At 44.4% G+C, this 19,115-nt stretch overlaps 1 protein-coding gene across 2 annotated transcripts; it reads left to right on the top strand.

The window, feature by feature from the left end:
• The first annotated feature begins 5,169 nt into the window (after positions 1-5,169).
• lrp12 (low density lipoprotein receptor-related protein 12) lies at positions 5,170-17,010 on the top strand. Of its 2 annotated transcripts, none has more exons than XM_018741471.2 (8): positions 5,170-6,337; positions 6,415-6,756; positions 8,919-8,975; positions 9,284-9,419; positions 10,099-10,301; positions 13,203-14,304; positions 15,037-15,169; positions 15,389-17,010. In XM_018741471.2, exons 2-8 carry the CDS (start codon positions 6,708-6,710, stop codon positions 16,247-16,249), a joined length of 2,541 nt encoding a protein of 846 aa, XP_018596987.1. In that variant the 5' UTR covers positions 5,170-6,337; positions 6,415-6,707; the 3' UTR covers positions 16,250-17,010. The 2 variants fall into 2 exon arrangements, with proteins under 2 accessions (XP_018596987.1, XP_018596989.1); XM_018741473.2 differs by having other exon boundaries at positions 6,570-6,756.
• The last annotated feature ends 2,105 nt before the right edge of the window (positions 17,011-19,115 follow it).

Raw genomic sequence — 19,115 nt, forward strand, 5'->3', positions numbered from 1 at the left:
CTGCATTTAAGAAGGGTTTCAAAACTCTCCTCTTTCAGACTCACTGATTGCTTAAGTGCATGATAAATCTGTAAATATTTCTGTTTAATAGATTTAATGAGAAATTGTTGAATAATGGGTAAACCTTATGGCAGCTACTTGTGTGATGTATAATGGTTCATATGGTGGAATGTGACAAATTGACTGTACTCTAGAATCACATGTCTGCATCCAAATGTCTCCTTCTTTTGATATAATCATGTATTTTTTCTGAGATGTATGTCACTTTGGAGAAAAGTTTCTGCTAAATGAAAGCAAATGTAAATGTAAACCAGGAACAATAGTGCATGGATTTAAATGTAGTACAATGTAGAAGCCACTGGATGTCAGTGTTACAGTGAGAAAACACAACAAGCAAACAAAGTGGACCATTGGGATGGCCTACCTGCTCTGCTCTGCTCCTTCCTCACACTGCAAAATGGCATAATGTGTTGGTCCTTAAGCAGACAAAATCTATATGAATTTTCCCCTGCTTCCAGGCTTTTCATAAATAAGAGGAACAAGCAGTTATCAAGCTTTCCAACTCAATAAATACACACATTTAATAACACACACTTTCAGAACCACTTGTCCCATACAGGGTCGCAGGGAAACCAGAGCCTACTCAGCAACACAGGGCGCAAGACCAGAGGGGGAGGGGACACACCCAGGACAGGACACCAGTCCCTCGCAAGGCACCCCAAGCAGGACTTGAACCCCAGACCCACCAGAGAGCAGGACTGTGGTCAAACCCACTGCACCACCACGCCACTGTGTTTAGTAACACTATATAACAATACTTACATCACAAATGGGTCAGGAATAAGCATTGCTAAAACCATGTCATCATGGTGTTGTCCTTGTTTTCAGAAAACAAATGAGCAGAAGGAGCAGTTTACCAGCTGCCCCATACTCCATTATTAGAAAACACAAGAGCTTTCAATGTCGGCGACATTGAACAATGTGATGTTTCCAAGATTTAAAGTTCCGCGGTGTGTATTTTGAATGAACAAGACGTGCTCATCCCACACACCTCTTTGCCGTTCCGCTGTCTCCTGGACAACTGCTTATTCATGCCTGCATAGCAGAGGGCCTTTTTGTCACACAGAGCTCTCGAATCTGTCACTTATCTGGCAGCCAGATTGCATCAGTAACCTGTTGCTTGTGTGAAACGCAAACACCAGTCCATGAGGAACATGCAGCTGGCATCACTGTGGCTTCAGCATGTCAGACCAGGGCAAATACAGGCAGGATTTCACAAAAGGTAAATTAAACTGTAATTTCATCTGTACATACCAGTAAATGTTGTAATATTGTCCATAATTTACATTTAGCTGATGCTTTTCTCCAAAGCAACTTACAATGTTAAAGTTACAATTATTTACCCATTTATACACCTGGGTAATTTTTACTGGAGTAATTCAGGGTATCTTGCTCAAGGGTACTAGAGCCAGAGGTGAGGCTCAAATCTGTGACCGTTGGGTCTAAAAGCAGTTGTTCTAACCACTATGTTACCAGCTGTCCATAATATACCATCAGCTGAATCAGTCCAAAAATGTTTAACTTGAGCATTATATTAGGATGTGAAAAAAGAGCATGAGATTTTAATTACATATAAATGAAAGCAAAGGTAAAGCAGCGAGTACAAAATACTGACATACATTAAAGTGTACTTGAAAATGTGAATTGTTTTTGCCCAGAAATTGACACTGCATACATTAGGCCCGTTATGAACATGTGCAGAAATGGACAGAAATACACTGTGCTTCAGGCCTTTGATATGTTGAGGTTGTAGTTCAAAGCTACAGAATTTTTTCTGTTGTACAAGGTACAGCACAAAGTTTTCCCCAGGATGCTGCATGAATTAAGATAATGCCATTAATTTTCCAGCTCTTTGCATAAATGGAAAAAAATCCATCAGCTAAGAAAAAAAGAATCAGCTAAGCAAAGAAATCACATTTTCCACATATGCAGAATGCATGAAATACTTTCCAACAGAATTTGTTGAAATCAAAATGCTAATTTAAAGGTGAAACACAATTTTTAATTATATTACTTTGTTATATTAAAAAGAGTGCTGAAAATCTCTGGAAAATTTTGTGGAAATAGCATTTGCAGGCACAGTAATCATATGTTACTCAAAGTGTCCCTGAAAATGAGACATACATTTAATGAAAGGCATAATTAAATTTTTCATTCAAATTCAGATGGCCTTGCAATTAGGAGCTTAGTATATTTTTAGTATATGCATGACTCAAACAGCGAATAAGAGCTGAGCTGAACAGACTAACTGACAGCTGATATGAGGTCTGGATAATCCAGACAATTTGTTTAACTTCTTGTACACATGTGTCCTTTTCTTTAGAAACCTGGGGTGAAAAGGTGTTCACTCGCTCCCTTTCTCCCACACAGAGAGAGAGCGAGAGAGAGAGAGCGAGACGGCGAGAGAGGCAGCGAGAGTGCTAATTCAGAATTTGCTTTCACTAAGCCTGGATCTTACTGTCATTCATTTTTATCCCATTCTTAATGCAAGCAGAAAAAGCTGAATACTTATCAAACAAACAAACAGGCTTATAAAAATCATTAGAAAATTTGCATTCACCTCCAACTTATTGTGTATTTAAAGTTAAATTAAAAAAGTGATTTTTTTTTTTAAGATAGCCTTTTGGCAAAGCTTTTTGCAAAGAGGTAGCAAATGTACAATCACATGAGGGATGGTGTCTCCTGCACTGAAGTATACATGACACATGTGATTCTCCCAGTTAAATCTATATTTGTGCTTCTACTGATGCATGACTGAACAATTGTATGGTAGGAATTACAAAATCATTTAAATGGATATGTAACCCTTGAGATGAGCCCAACAGCAAAAACATTAACTGTGCTTCACACATGTCTGTGGAAGGGAATGCAGCAGAGAACAGCGCTGGCCACCTGCACAAGCCTAAAGTGGTCAGCTGGGACACTGCACGTCCTCCTGGAGTACGAGCATCGGAAACACACAACATTTGCTGCAGACCTCTGAGCTACTGCCCTGCCACGAGCTCATGTTACGATGTTATATAATGTGTTCAGGCAGCACTTCTACCAGAATGGATGCTGAGTGAATGAGTTCTGGGAGTTCTGCTCCTTCTCCTTTCTCCTCTTTCCTTCACATCTCACTTCCTGCCGTTTCCTCCTGTTTTTCTACTACCAGAAATGACCTCACACCAATCACTGGACTTTTTTTTCTACTCAATTTGTTGTCACTGATGTAGTTTCCACAGGAAATATCGCTTTGATGCAGGTTTACTTTGTTGGTGGGTTAGACTTGGTCTGGTTTTTTGTTGGTGGGGTTGGTTTGGTTTGGTTTGGTGTGATGGTTGGGTTTTTTGTGTTGGCAGATTAGGCTTGGCTTGTTGGTTTGGCTTTGGTGGGGTTGGTTTGATGGTTGGTTGTTATGCTTGGTTTGTTGGTGGTATGGTTTCAAGTTTATTGTCATAGATACAGTACCATGTACATGCATCATGAAATTCTTCCCGAATGCTTCTCCACAGACCATGGACAAGGACAGAGACAATAGAAATACTGCACAAACAAAACAGTGACAATGACAGTGAGTAGTGCAACAGCAATAAATAATGGTAACAGTAGTAACAGTAATACCAGCTGACAGCCAGAGAACTCAGAACAACAGAATGAGAAAAAGAATGCTTAAAGTCACAGTGTAAATGTGCGTGGGTAGAGCAGTCCAACTCTAGTTACTAAGGGTGGCACATTGGTTAGTGTTGTATATTCTTACGGCAGTGGGGTAAAAGCTGTTCCTGTACTTAGCTGTGCGGGTTTGAATAGACCTGAGCCATTTTGCAGATGGCAGGGAAGAGAAAAGTGCCCGTGCAGGGTGACTATGATCTCTCATGATGTGCATCGTCTTTGTGAGGCAGCATGTGGTGTAGGTGTCTTGGACTGCTGGTAGCTGTGTGCCAATGATTCCCTGAGCTGTAGCCCTCTGTAGGGTTTTATTGTCCTGGTTTGATGGTTTTGAGTTGGTGTGTTAGACTTGATTTGTTGGTTTGGTTTTATGGTTGGTTTTTTGTGTTTTTGGGAGTAGGCTTGTTTGGTTTCTGCTGGTGATTGAGACTTGGTCTGTTGGTTTGGCTTTGGTGGGTATGGGTTGATGGTTGGTTTTTTGTTAGCAGCATGGCTTAATAGCTGATTTTTTGTTGGGTTAGGCTTGGTTTAGATGTTTTGTTGGTAGATGTGGTTTGGTTTTTTTGTGTTGGTGGGTTAAGCTTGGTTTGGTTATTTGTTGGTGGGATTAGTTTTGGTTTGGTAGGTGGATAGGAGAAGTCAGTTAAGATTCTTGTTCTCAGGTCATGAAGATGTTTGTTGGCTATGCTGGGTATTGTTCTCTGTGGCTTTGGGTTGAATTGAAGTAATTGTAATATTTGATATGTGCTACATCAGAAAAGCTGCACATAATCAATGGTTAGTTTTTCCCATCAGACTTTGAGAACATTCATTGCAATGGTGCATTTAAAGTAAGGCCTATTAAACAACCAAATATTTTTTAATTACACCATTTAGCAAAACAAGTATTATTAATTCAAAGGTTGTGACTTTAATCTCATGTAGCAGCCCAAACACGTCAATTCCATTCTCTGTTAACAATCAGATTAACACATATTCAACAAAGGAGTATACAATAATGAATAACTATAAAAATATGAATTTCCTTTCAAATATGTTATACTATATGCAAAGGGGAACAACAGCAACATTCCATACTGGGGCAGCTTGTAGCATACTGGTTAGAGCTGCTTTCTTTGCAGCCAAAAGTCAAAGGTTTGAATCCAACCTCCAACTATAGCACCCCTAAGCAACATTGCACCAATTGCTCCAGTAAAATTACCCAGCTGTATAAAGGGGTAAATAATTGTAAGTAGTTTAACACTTGGAGAAAGGCATCTACTAAATAAAGAAAGATAACAATGCATGTTATTATTTAGTCAGTTGTCTGTCGTGACCCTAGGGTACAGTCTACAGAGGCTATATGGGCATCAAGATTTATGAAGGTTTACAAAAAAATTTTAAATTCAACCAAATAAAAAACAGGATGAGACCTCGTTAAGGTAGAACAGAAAAGTGATAAAACATAAATGAGGTGTGAAAATAAAACAAAAATGACCAGCATAGAGAGGAAAAGTGTGGCGTAGTGAAGAAGAGCCTCAGCTTCCTCTTCAGACTCTTAAGGTCCTGGCAATGGATGTCGCTGCTCAAACCAGCTGCTGATTGTCTTTTAGGCAGCTGAGCTGGCTGTACTGTAGTTCAATAGGCGGCTCAGGAGCTGTCCGTCACAGTAAACCCCGCCTCCACGACCGCTGAACCGCCCACCAGTTCCAGTTTAGGAGAGTTGAATACACAGTATTCACTTCTTTCTTCCAGACCGTGTTGCTTCACTCACCAGTGTAGCGCAGATTTTGTAGGCTCTTCAAATCACTGTTTCTTACATTTTAGTTCGTCAGATTATGCTTGATTCATTTTTAAATTTAGACATCCTTACTTACACAAACCGCGTTACATAACTAAGTGTTTTTGTGGTCAAAATGACAGTAACGGACTGGCATTTTTCTTCCCTTGGAATTATTCTGGTTTAGCCACTACATCCCAACAAGCACAAGGACTGTACCAATCAAACCGTTTTGCGAACCAAGCGAAAGTTAGTAGCGCTGGAGTGACGCTACGACCCTTGACCCGACGGTGCGTGGGGGGGGGAGGCGGTACCCGGATGTAACAACACAGCGCGACAAAGAGAGGCAGGTGTTAGGGCCTCTGCGACCATGGACGTCCTGCTCGTACTGGGTTTCGCTCAATAAAGACGCGCTCAGGAACGTTAAAGCAGAATCTCGTATTTGCGCTCCGTTTATGGGGGAGTACTAGTCGTCCGCGATCTCACCGGTACTTGGCGATTAGTCGCTCAGCGATCACACAGCCTACGTGCGTGCAGCGAGGAGCGGCGTCGGACTGTGTGGGCGTCCGCGGGCAGAGCGCAGTAAACAGCGTCACTCATTGTCCGGCTTGCCGGGGGGAAGGGACGTCCTCTCGGGCTGAGCGTCCTCTTCTTGTCCACCTGCCGGGGGTTCTGTACAACGAAATTGGCAGTGAGCGCCCCTCCGCCGGGTGGCCGCCACCCATGCCATGGCAGTACGCAGGACGTCCCAGTGAGTGACAAAGGAGCGCGAAGGCTTTGTGTCTCGCGCCGGTGGGATGCTCCACGGTCAGCGCGCGCCGTCCGCTCACTCGCTCAACGTGACACTGACTGAGTGGAGTACAGGTGAAGGTACGTCCGTTAATCGGCTACTAGTTCAGGCTACTTGGCCGGTTATGTCCGCCCTCTGAAGTGTCTTCTGCGTGCAGCCCGCCGCGGCGCAAGACGAAGCGCTGCGCGTGCTCGGCCTTTGTACGAGTGCAGCGGTCGCGGAGGTCGGGGGGAGCGATGAGCAGCGAGCAATGATGCTCGCGAACGCCGCCGACGCGCATGATTGATTGAAGCCGCGCTGCGGTGCTTCCAGGAGCAGAGTTGCGTTGGCGGAAGAGTGTGGAGCGCTGCCGCCTTTCGAATCCTTGGGCCGCTATCGGTATCAGAGCGGTAATCAGCAGTCAAGGGCTCACTCCTCTCGTCGATCCGTGTTCAAGCTGCTGTGGCGACGATGGCCTGTGCCGGCTGGTTTGGACTGCTGCTCACATTGTGCTTCATTGGTGAGTGTCTTCCTCGTCCGTTTAGTCAGTGCCCCTCTCGCGCAGCTCCCACCGCCACTACTTCACTCTTCTTGCCTGTTATGGCCCCTGAAAACGTGCCTCTGCTCTGACTCAGCCAGATGATTATCATCATGTATGTAGCAGTGCGTGTTTACTTAGTGAATGTGAAAGTGTAATTGAACATGACTGGTATATTTTCGTCATATTGCTTTTCATAATGATCTTTCTGGAACGTTGCCCTCAACTTCCTTTACATCATGTAGTTACTGCACATCCAAGTGCTGCTGCTGCAGGAGCGTTGTTTCACTGCATAACAAGATTGAAAGACACGCTGTACTTCAGGGTCACATAGGGCATCTAACGCTACCCTTGTGATGGAGGCTTCTGTTAATACTTGATACTTTCACTCTAATCAGTGCTGCCTAATAAGTCTCATTGACTAACTTGCTGTGTAAATGGGTAAATGAGTGTAAACTTATGTAATACTGTTGAAGTCGCTATGGACAGAGTGAGACTTAGATGAGTGAAGCTCGATATACTTGTATTCATGAAATGGTTACAGAGAAGAGGGAAAACATGCAATTGCAGTCACAGTGTTCGTCTCAGGATTACTGACAAGGCCTGTTACGGCTGCTCTACAGAGGGGCTTGAGCAGCCTGTGTGCTTACTCCTTGGGCGCACTTTCTCACCATGCCTCATTGAAAGTATGTTGGCAGGATGCAACAACAGGCTGGCAACAAGGGATGGAATGCAGCTGTGGGGGGGAGATAGTGTCTGCTGTTGTCTGTTAAATTTGGGCCCCACAGAACACCGAAGGAAGAGAATGCTGACTTACGGAGAAAGGAGAAATGAAGTCTGATCACAAATCAGTCTTATGCTTATGAATCGAGCTGCTTCGAGTGCCAAGTAACCCTTAGTGTATTTCGATCCATCTAGCCCTGATGTTATTTTTGTCTTTGGGTGTTGCTGCTTTACACAGGATACTGTCCTGTGTGTCTCTGTTCTCCAAAAAGATCTTACCATTTCTCATTTTTGTAAGTTCTAGGCTGAACTGAACCAGTCCACCACCCTTAAGGGGAAAAAAAAGGGGGGGGGGGGGGGGGGGGGGAGTTAAAGTATAGCTGATGTGAACGTGCAGAAGTCAGACTGGTCACAGATCAGATACCCAGCACCAGTTGATAAATGTCATTTATTTATTTATTTAAAATTAACCCACTCTTTCATTGTGCCGTTAAACACATTGTACTTACAAAATGTCGGGCTGACATCTCGGGCCTAATGTATAGTTTGAGTCATCAGCTATTGTTGGGTGATGGTTGTCACATCTGCTCAGAGTCCCCTTGGGATTACGTGTACAATGGTGGAGAGGGTCATCCCTTCATTATCCGAGGGGATTAATAGACTGAGGTGGGACGTGACATCTGTCTGAGAATAGCAAGGACCACAGTAGGCCAAATAGCGGCGTCTCATCACCACTTTCTTTGCACTGATGTTGTTTTCTACATCTGTACTAAAATCAGATAAAACTAAATTCATCACGTGAACAAACATCCACCATAACATGCACACAGCCTTGACTTTGCAGCTGTCCAAAAAAAAAAAAAAAATCTGATTTTACAGACCCACATTAAACCAAGTTAAACCATCTTTAGAAGTTATGTGCTGAAAATACATTTTTCACTTTAGGACTGATCTTTAAAAATTACACAGTGAAATGCCAAAAATAATGAGGACATCGCCATGTTGACTGCCATGCTTTCTCGAGTGTAGGTATGTATTGCACCCTTGGCAGGTGATTACTTTTTTGGCAAATCAGTGGAGTGTGCATCAACTCGGTCTTCTGCTGATCTTCAGAAAACAGCCACCTTTATTTAGAATTTTGTGTAAATTAGGGAGCAGCTGGTAGCGTAGTGGTTGGAGTTGCTGCCTTTGGACCCAAAGGTTGCAAGTTGAAGTCTCATCTCCAGCTGTAATACCCTTGTGTACAGTACTTACCCTAAAATTGCTCTAGTAGAAATTGCGTAGCTGTATAAATTTGTAAATCAGTGAAAATAGCTTAACATTGTAAGTTGCTTTGAAGAAGAGCGTCAGCAACTGAATAAATGTAAATGTTTATATATCATTCTTGTTTTTCATGCTTTTGTTTCCACCCTTCTCTTTAGTGAACGGAGACTGTGCTCAGCACCATGAAAATGTGTACGTTTCAGGGATCTCAAATGGTACGTGACCTTTTCAGGGAAGGTTTTCAAATTTAAAGTATTGAGTTCCAATAGTTATTGCTTAGCCCTTTTTGGAACATTCACATTGCCGGAGCCCTGTATCTTGTGCCACTATAGACTATGTTTCTTTGTAGTTTACTTATGTTTTTATTATATACACATTGACACCTGAAGTAACTAATGGGTTTTCACTGCCTCTTCACTACCTCACCTTGAATGATTAGTCTTTTCTGCCCACATTGCCATTAAAAGTCTGGTCAGACTGGTCCACAAATGCTGACTTGACAGGCTTGTGTGTCTCTCTGCAGCCTGCGGAGAGGTGGCAGAGCAGGTGCGGGCATCCAGCGGGGTCATCACAAGCCCCGGCTGGCCATTTGAATATCCATCCCGGATAAACTGCAGCTGGAACATCAGAGCAAACCCAGGGGAGATCATCACCATCAGGTGATCTCTCTCTGTGCCATTTTCAGTTGTTTAGCATCTTACATGCAAGACTTGCCCTCCAGCTGTAGACCGTAACTTGCACCTTTATCAGGATTTGTTGGAGTTCAGTTGGAGCAATAAAGCAATTTTTTTTTATCAAGATAATATGCTGCTTTCTGCTGTACTGTGCTTTTTTGTTTCTCAGCTGTTGAAGGCTTTGGCTACACACTGTCTCGACAGTATATCAGCAGCACCAGCAATTGATATTCTCCTGTATCGGTATATGGTGTCCATGGTTACCAGCACAGAAATAGTTTCTTTTGCTTTCAGAGGATGTGATTTTGTGACAAGGGGGTAATTGGAAACATAATATAAGTGAAATAAGGAATAGTGAACATTTTTGGGGTTTTTTTTGGTCAAAGTTGAACAAGGGATGGTGAAAATTTCTATATGCGTTATGCTTTTTATAGCTTTCACAGGACAGTTTTTATGTAATTAAAAGTCTAAAATCTATCAATGCTTCTATGTAAGAGGGCACTTCCTGTTTTACAGATCTGCTTTTGTCATTCCTGCTTCATATCATAGGTCTACAAATCCTATCATTTAATTTTTTTTTTTTTTTTTTTTTTTTTTTTTTTTGCAGCTTAACATTGACATTTCTTATCTTATATCTCTTCTAATTTTACACTTCTGCTCTCAGCTTCCAGGACTTTGAGATTCAGAGCTCCCGCCGGTGCGGGTCTGACTGGGTGTCGATTGGCACTTACAAGAACCTAGATGGCTACAGGGCCTGTGGCTCTTCCATCCCAGCACCCTACATCTCTTCCCAGGACCACGTGTGGATCAAGTTTCACTCCGATGACAGCCTGACAGGGAAGGGTTTCAGGCTGGCTTACATAACAGGTACGCCTTCAGCTATTTATACCTCTGAGGCGCACGCTGGTGTTGGAGCTCACGCGTCACATGGATGTCTCGTATCACTGCCACGGTGGTGTTATCATCTATGCTTTGCTCGCTGTCTTGGTTTCTTTCTGACTATGAGCCCTCACATGGTAACAAAGACTAATCTAATAAGTGAATACATGTTTATTTCTGTGTAACTAAAGTTTTACTGTTTCTTTTTGTGACTGAAATGGAGGGACTTGCCTTTTATTTGTCCAAGGGGGGAAAAGATGACAGACTGGGAGAACCCTGGAGCTGCAGGGCTGTTAAGCAGTCTATTCTTGAGCAGCTGCTGATGGCAGCAGAGAAAATCTTTCATCAGCCTGGCACTTTACAACCTTTCTTTATTAGACAAAATATCATTAGTATAAGAAATTCACAATGCCTGTATTCCTCTTTCAGGCTTAAATAAGTATTTCTTCCCCTCCCCCTTGTCAGTTGTGTAATATACAGTATATAATGTTCTGTGTTATGAACAAAAGGTAATCTAAAAATATGACAGCTGCTAATGCCTTCAGATGTAATAAAGTCTTAATAAAGAAGTTTTTGGCTAATGCATACTTTTACTTGGAGGAAGCAGTTTATCATAACCTTACGGGGGGAGGTAGGGCTGCAGGTTATGTGGCTGAGAGCACTCAGTTGAAACCAAGGTTGCGTAAAAGTTTAAATTATTGGTTCAGTCCATTTTAAAGTTCTAGAAATGTACATCAAATGAATGCAACACAAGATGGAATTATAAATGCCAGTCATACAGATGGTCTCATACAGTGTACCACTATATGTTTTGCAAATGTCTCTTCTTATTTGTGACCATGTATCACTGTGAGACACTTCTACCCCACAGGTACAGTGCATTGCAAAAGTGTTCAGACCCTTGATCTTTTGTTTTTTACGAAATGCAAATGGTACACTGGCATTTCCGTGTCAACATTTTATATCAAAACATTGAAACTCAATTATTGTAAGATGTTGTTTTTATCTTAATATTAAAAAAATGAAGAAAAAAGTCTGAAATATGCTGGTTTTAAGTCCTTGCTTACAACCCCTGTACTGTGGAAGCTCAAAGTTGACACAAATGGAAAAACCATTACCCAAATTTGGACACACTTGCCTACAACTGACCTCTAGCAGAGAACCATTAAAATAATTATCACGTTTTCTGGATAAAAACCCCACTGTTACAGGATCATTAGTGGTGGGATTCTGAAGTAAAGGTGTGAAACTGAAGTGCTGCTGTTGTCAAAAGAATACAAATAAGTAAATTAGGAAATGGGTACAAAGTAATATCCACGTTTGGATATCCCAGTAGGCACTATCACCTGGGTACTGTTACCTAGGCACTGTCTACAAAAAGGCCATCCCTCAAAATTGCGCAAACAAGAATACTTGTGGCAGAAGCCACAGAGAGTCAAACAATTACTTTGAAGAAGCTAGATTTCAGTAGCTGACTGTAGAATAAAGGTGCATCAATGATCCACATCAGAAGCACTACCCTGTATGGGAGGGTACCACAAAAGAAGCCGTTACTAAAAACAAATACCTTGTGGTGTGATGAGATCAAGACAGAACATTTTACAAATAAAAGTACTATGTGTGTCCTAAACTAACACTGCGCATTCTTCAATAAACACTATTGCAGTGAAGTATGGTGGCAGCAGCATGATGCTGTGGGTCTGCTTTTCAGAGGGACTGGGAATCTTTAAAACAGAACTGATGAAACAAAATACAGGGAGATACTGCAGGAGAACCTGCTTCAATCTGCCAAAAAACTGAAGCTTGGGACACAGTACATTTTTATTAATATGTGGTGATTCAATACAAATATTTTTAGGAAAATTTTTTAAAAAACTCAAATATATGAACAAAACTATAATGAGCAGTTTTAGTAGTAGTTTTGAAATACAACAAAACTTCAATGTACTGTTTGCGATTCAGTAAAACTGGTCAGGTCTCTGACTACTTTTGCAAGGCACTGTACGTTGCCCTGATGCTTTTAACTGAATTTAAATCTGTAAAAAAATTTTTGTATATTTTAAAAGTGGTCATTTATGATAGATTTTTTAAAAATAATATGTTATACTGTTATATTTTACAGTACAATTTTACGCTACCCAGCTGTACAAATTGGGTAAATAATTGTAACCTCAACATTGTAAGTGGCTTTGGAGAAAAGCGTCAGCTAAATGAATGAATGTAAATGTACAGAACTGTATGTTTTTTCTACAACAGTTCATTCTACTAGTGTACTTGATTCTCTGTGCTAGCAATGTGCCTACAGTATCAAAATATGGTAATTTATTAAAAAAATAAATGATCAAGAACAGGGATGGAAGTTTTCAAAAACTAATTATTAGGAAAGGGTGTAATGTGAATATGAAACGTAGTTGATAAAATGTTTGTTGTTCTCCGCACTTTCCACATTGTATGCCTCCATGGAGCATTAGTCTATTCTTAATGTACAGTTTGAGTCTGGTGTGCGTGCTCCTTGTAACTGCGTTTTTGCATAATTTTAGCTCATATTTATATTTAATGTAATTTAACCACACAATGTGAGGCTCCCCTATAAAAGTTGTTTAGGTTTACATGTTGCGTTCCTACTTTGTCAAGTCAGTTGGCAGTACTTGTTTTCTATTATTTCCACTTTGTCGTTTCACTATACTGTAAAATTGCATATTTTTCCATACATTTTAGCACAGTCGGGACCATCTGTAGTCAGTGGGAATGAGTCCTGTACACAAATTTTTGTTATGTAACTTAAATCTGTTTGAAAAGAAGTATTTAAGGCTGACAGGTTCCCTGGGGAATCGTCAAAGCCTAAGATACACGAGCCATGAATGACCACTGATCCCAACTTGCTTCCAGGGCGCTCGGAGGAGATCAGCTGTGACTCGGACCAGTTCCACTGCTCCAATGGAAAGTGCATTCCGGAGAGCTGGAAGTGCAACACTATGGATGAGTGTGGGGACAACTCGGACGAGGAACTTTGTGCACCAGCCAACCCCTCTGCTGCCTTCTCCTTCCAGCCCTGCTCCTTTAACCAGTTCCCATGCTTGTCCCGCTACACCCGTGTCTACACTTGCTTGCCTGAGTCCCTGAAATGCGATGGCAGCATTGACTGCCAGGACCTGGGTGATGAGATCGACTGCGATGTGCCTGCCTGTGGCGAGTGGCTTCGTAATTTCTATGGCACCTTCAGCTCGCCCAATTACCCTGACTTCTACCCACCAGGCAGCAACTGCACCTGGTTTATTGACACAGGAGATCATCGCAAGGTCATCCTACGTTTTGTGGACTTCAAACTCGATGGCACGGGCTACGGGGATTATGTCAAAGTGTATGATGGCCTTGAGGAAAACCCTCGGCGACTGCTGCGCCTCCTAACGGCTTTTGATTCACGGGCACCAGTGGCCGTCGTGTCATCATCGGGCCAGTTGCGTGTTCATTTCTATGCCGACAAGATCAATGCAGCGCGTGGTTTCAATGTCACCTACCAGGTGGATGGCTTCTGCCTGCCTTGGGAGATCCCCTGTGGGGGCAACTGGGGCTGTTACACAGAGCAGCAGCACTGCGACGGCTACTGGCACTGCCCCAATGGCCGCGACGAGCTCAACTGCAGTGCATGCCAGGAAGACGAGTTCCCCTGCTCGCGCAATGGCGCCTGCTACCCACGCTCAGACCGCTGCAACTACCAGAATCGCTGCCCTAATGGCTCTGATGAGAAGAACTGCTTCTTCTGCCAGCCAGGAAACTTCCACTGCAAGAACAACCGCTGCGTGTTTGAGAGCTGGGTGTGTGATGCACAGGATGACTGCGGAGATGGCAGCGATGAGGAGAGCTGCCCGGTAATAGTGCCCACGCGCGTCATCACGGCTGCAGTCATTGGGAGCCTCATCTGCGGGCTTCTCCTGGTCATTGCGCTGGGCTGTACCTGCAAACTCTACTCCTTGCGGATGTTTGAGCGGAGGTGAGTGCCGCCTGCTGTCGACTCCCTCCCCCAAAGTGTCTAACTGCAGTCAAACATTCAGCCATGCAACATAACACTCATCGACTTGTTTTGCTAAGTTCACTCTTCTGAAGAAAAGAGGCACGTTTTATCATGCAGAATAACTTAATTCGGCCAGTGGATGTTGTGCCAGTTAGGGACGATGCCTACTAGTCTGTAGGTTACCAGTTTAAATAGCAGTTCTGCTTTGAATCCCACTTGTGTCCGTACCCTGAACTTATGTTTAGAGTACCCTGCTGTTTAAATGGTCTCATGGGTAGGTGGCTTATTGTAGAAGCTTATCATTGTCACAAGTCACCTTGGACGAACGCACGTAGCATAGTGGTACTCAAGAGTATCCAGGTTTGAATCCCACCTCCTGCTATAGTACTCTTGATAAAGGTACTCTCCTGGAAGTGATTAGTAATAATCATAAGTGGCTTAGTAATGTTTGAAAGAAAGTGTCGGCTCTATTAGTAAATGTAAGGGTAATACTATTGTGTGTTTCCCCCGTTTGTATTCACTCCCTTCCTTCCTGTTACAGCTATTAGTGTCACCACACTACCTCAGGTGTGTTACAGGTCAGTGTGGCACTTGAGTGCAGTTTCTCCTTTTCTGATGTGACTGTCCTCTGATGGTGGGAAGGCACAAGTGAAACTGTGGTCCCTTTCGCATCTGTTTGTGAAATTGTGTGTTGCTGTGATGTCCCCCCAGGTCCTTTGAGACACAGCTGTCCCGTGTGGAGGCTGAGCTACTGAGGAGGGAGGCACCGCCCTCCTATGGTCAGCTGATTGCCCAGGGCCTTATCCCCCCCGTCGAAGACTTCCCAGTGTGTTCTGGTAGCCAGGTGAGCACAGTCCCATTCAGAGCAGCATTCCTAAGCAGACTGTGGGCCCTGCTCCTCCTGGTGTCTGCTGTGCTCTCTGTCTTGCTTCCTTGGCTTGGGATCCTTGTAAGGGTTCACTCCATTGGAGGTGTTACCAGCCTGTTGTCAGAAGCCTATGGTTGGCCTAAAACTGTACTGTAAGCACTGGGGTTCCACCTAAACGTGTCGTCTTGTCAACAGGCGTCTGTTCTGGAAAACCTGCGGCTAGCAGTGCGCTCCCAGCTGGGCTTCACCTCCATCCGACTGCCCACATCTGGCAGGCACGGCAGCATCTGGAGACGGCTGTTTAACTTCACGCGCTCGCGGCGCTCTGGCTCCCTCGCTCTGGTGTCGGCAGATGCGGATGAAGGCCCAGGGGTCAGCGGGGCAGGCCGTGACCCTGAGCGGACGGGACCGCTACGCAGCCTGCTACCCCTTGACTCAGACGACACAGACACGGAAGGCGATCGGCGAGATGTCCCTGGTGCTGTGGGTGGTCTCGCGGCCCCCCTGCCCCACAAGACACCACCTGCGTCTGCTGTGGAGGCTGTCGTGTCAGTGTCGGCAAGCAGTGGTGACCCGCCACGTGCGGACGCCCCCCCAGGGAGCGCCGGAGACAGTGGCATACCCGAAAGGAGCCAGCTCACCAGCGCCCTGAGCCGGGTGACGCGCAGCCTGCGCTGGGTCCGGTTCTCCCTAGGCCGTTCATCTGGCACAGGGCAGACCCGCAGCCCCCTCCACCACCTGGACCATGGCGGTGGCAGCGGCGGCAGCAGAGGCGGGGGCCGAGATGAGGAGGATGACGTGGAGCTGCTGATCCCTGTGGTGGACGGGGCCTCCGACAGTGACTCGAGTGAGTGCTCCCGGCCACTGCTGGACCCCGGACCTGTCCTGCCGCTGCCGTCCCAGGCTCCTCTTGCCACCCACGTTGCGAGGCCACCCTGCCGAGATGGGCCCTGTGAACATTGTGGTATGGTCCACACGGCACGTGTCCCGGATGCCTGCCTGCAGGCCGCACCCAAGACTGAGAGCAGTGACGACGAGGCTATGCTGCTCTGCTAGGCGATAAGTGCTTGGTGGCGCTGTGGAGACAGGCGCTACAGCGGTGCTCCTGCCTGTTCCTTCTGTGTGGCTCAACAGGTTCCTGCCCCTGCCCCCATTACACACGTGGTACACACCACACGATGGTACACATGCACACGTGCGGAGTGCCCCATCTTTGTGCCCCAGCCCTCCTAAAAGGGTTCGCTTGAGCTCTGTTCTACATTGTGCTCTTTACGCAGGTTATTCGCAGCTTAGAACGGAGAGCAGCCTCTACACATGGAAGGATGTGAGTAAACTGTAAACTGTGGGTATGAGTCTGAGAAGAGATGCTTGTGTTTGATCCTTCGCATCCTTTGTGGTCAATGAGTTCTTTCATGTCATGTGTTTCTTTTCCCCATTATCTTTGGAAGAGATCGTTCAAAAGGCGGTGCACAAAGGGTCACGGGACAGTTGTCCCTCCTGTGTTACAGTGGTACTGAGCTCGGTCCTCGTGCGCCACAGCATTTTATTTATGACACAGAAGCAACCCAAGATGGTTTGGAAAGCCTCACCAATGTAAAACAGCCACCAATGTTTGTTTGTTGTATTTATTTTGTTGTTACTGTTTTGCAAACCCCCGTGTTTTGGTACTGAAGAGACTTGTGTGAGTGTATATTTATTTGCTTTCCTTTTGGTAGCTGTTATTTAAGAAGCATGTTCAATTGTCTTGTGTATTTTTGTTCAGTGATATATTGGAGAAAAGAGTATATACACAACTGTTTACTGCACTGTGGAAACAAATAAAAGCATATTGTCTGATACCATTCTTGTCACTCCAAACATTTTTCTGTGTAGTGGCAGTAACTGTAGGGTGCCCAGGCCATTTCCGCTGAAGTGACAGTATCTTGGAGTTAACCTTCCTGCAGACATTGTCCTAACTGTGGCCTCGTCCTTTCTCTAACAGGCAGCGTAACTATTTTTAACATGCCTGCTTTCTGCTGCAGGAATCCTGTTCATTTGCTCTAGAAGTTACATATGATACACAAAGTGATAACGCTCAACCGGGTTCTCCCAGGAGTAGTGCTTCACCACAAACAGTGGTGTGTGAGTGGAGCACATCAGCAGCGACTCGCTGGCTGTTGCTGCGATGAGCCCTTTCTCGTGCCACTTGCCCTTAAGGACACTGTGACACCCATAGGCACTGGATTCCAGACATCTTAAACTGGCCAATTTCACTGCATCAGTGGCCAAAGGTATACACACACACAGGCTCAGTGTGTGAACATGTTATAGACTGCAGTGTTTCCATTATTTGCATTTCCTGCAGATAGAAACTCATGGTCTCTGAGTCCTTACAGTATTGCACCTTATAGAGTTGCACAGGTACACACTGCCCTTGACTGCTGAGGAGGACACGACCACAGTGATGTTATGCATAGTGCTGCAATCAGACTCCACAGCCACCCATGTGGGGACAGTACTGTTCAAAACTATAATGTTTTCATTCTGAGCTGACAAAGTACAGCTGTTATGTCACTTGCACGCACCCACACGGGTTCAGGGAGCACGGTGGCTGGATAGCTGTGTTGAGAGACTTTGCCTTGGAGAGTGTCAAGCAAAAAGCTATTGAATTTCCAAGTTTGCTGCAATCCCAGTATCTAAACTGCTAGAGAGAGAAGGATATTAATGGTGCTCAGTTTGGGGGGGGGTCACTGTATACCATAGGTTATAACACTTGCATCCTGTTATATCCAGTTGTGTGTCATTCCACTGCCTGGGCATCTTTGTCACATCATTGTAACATAAGCAGAGCAACGACTAAACCTGCCAGTGTCACAGTGTGTGTGTGTGTGGCCCAGTGTGTTTTGTACACCTGTCTGTCATTCACCCCACATTAAAAATGCTGTCTATGAGTTTCGTTTGGAGCAGGACAGCCCGACTGGTGCCATCACTGACCTTGGAGAAAGTGCAAATAAGGTGAGGTAGGGCCAAGACACTGAGGCACACCGTTTTTCCCCAGTGGCGCAGTGCAACGTCACCTGCTTTAACAAACACTTTAAATTGAAGCACATTTTGTTTCTGTTGCTAAATAAGGACCAGATCTCTATGGTTACAGTGCTCTCCACCTGCTTCATCTGGTCCCAGCTGCAGGTGTCCCAGTGCAAACCATCAGTGTGATTAATAGTCTGCATGCAGACCTTCATATTGGTGCTGGTCCACATATAAATTGTTTGCAGCTGGTTGTCTCCACAGGCTTAAAGAGTCCAGTGAAATGGGTTGTGGCAGTAAGATGCCTGCTGCAGAATATTTGAAATGCTATGTTTACAGTACATGTATTGCAGATTCTACACATTTTAAAACATTTACAGTTTCTTTGTTTCTGCAAGTAAACACAGTTCAGATATACAATATAGGAAAATTAAATGTGATTGCAGCTGTAGAAATTGAACTGTACTCTGAATAACAGTAGCTGCAGTATTGCTGCTTTTCATGGTTGTTCCAATACACTGATCAGCCACAACATTAAAACCACTGACAGGTGAAGTGAATAACATTGATTACGTCGTTACAACGGCTCCTGTCACGGGTGGGCTATATTAAGCAGCAAGTGACCAGTCACTTCTTGAATTTGATGTGTTGGAAGTAGGAAAAATGGTCAAGCATAAGGATCTGAGTAACTTTGACAAGAGCCAAATTGTGATGACTGGATGACTAGGTTAGAGAATCTCCAAAACAGCAGGTCTTGTGGGGTGTTCCTGATATGCAGTGGTTAGTACCAGGGCTTGACAACTTTTTAGCTCACTGGCCACTGTGACTAGTGATTTTCCAAAATCACAAGCCAGTTGGCATTTTCAGTAGCCTAGTCTGATGAATCACATTTTTGTTTAGATAATGTGGAGGTTCT

The sequence above is a fragment of the Scleropages formosus genome, chromosome 23 (genome assembly GCF_900964775.1).
Source record: "Scleropages formosus chromosome 23, fSclFor1.1, whole genome shotgun sequence".
In the NCBI taxonomy this organism is placed as follows: Eukaryota; Metazoa; Chordata; class Actinopteri; order Osteoglossiformes; family Osteoglossidae; genus Scleropages; species Scleropages formosus.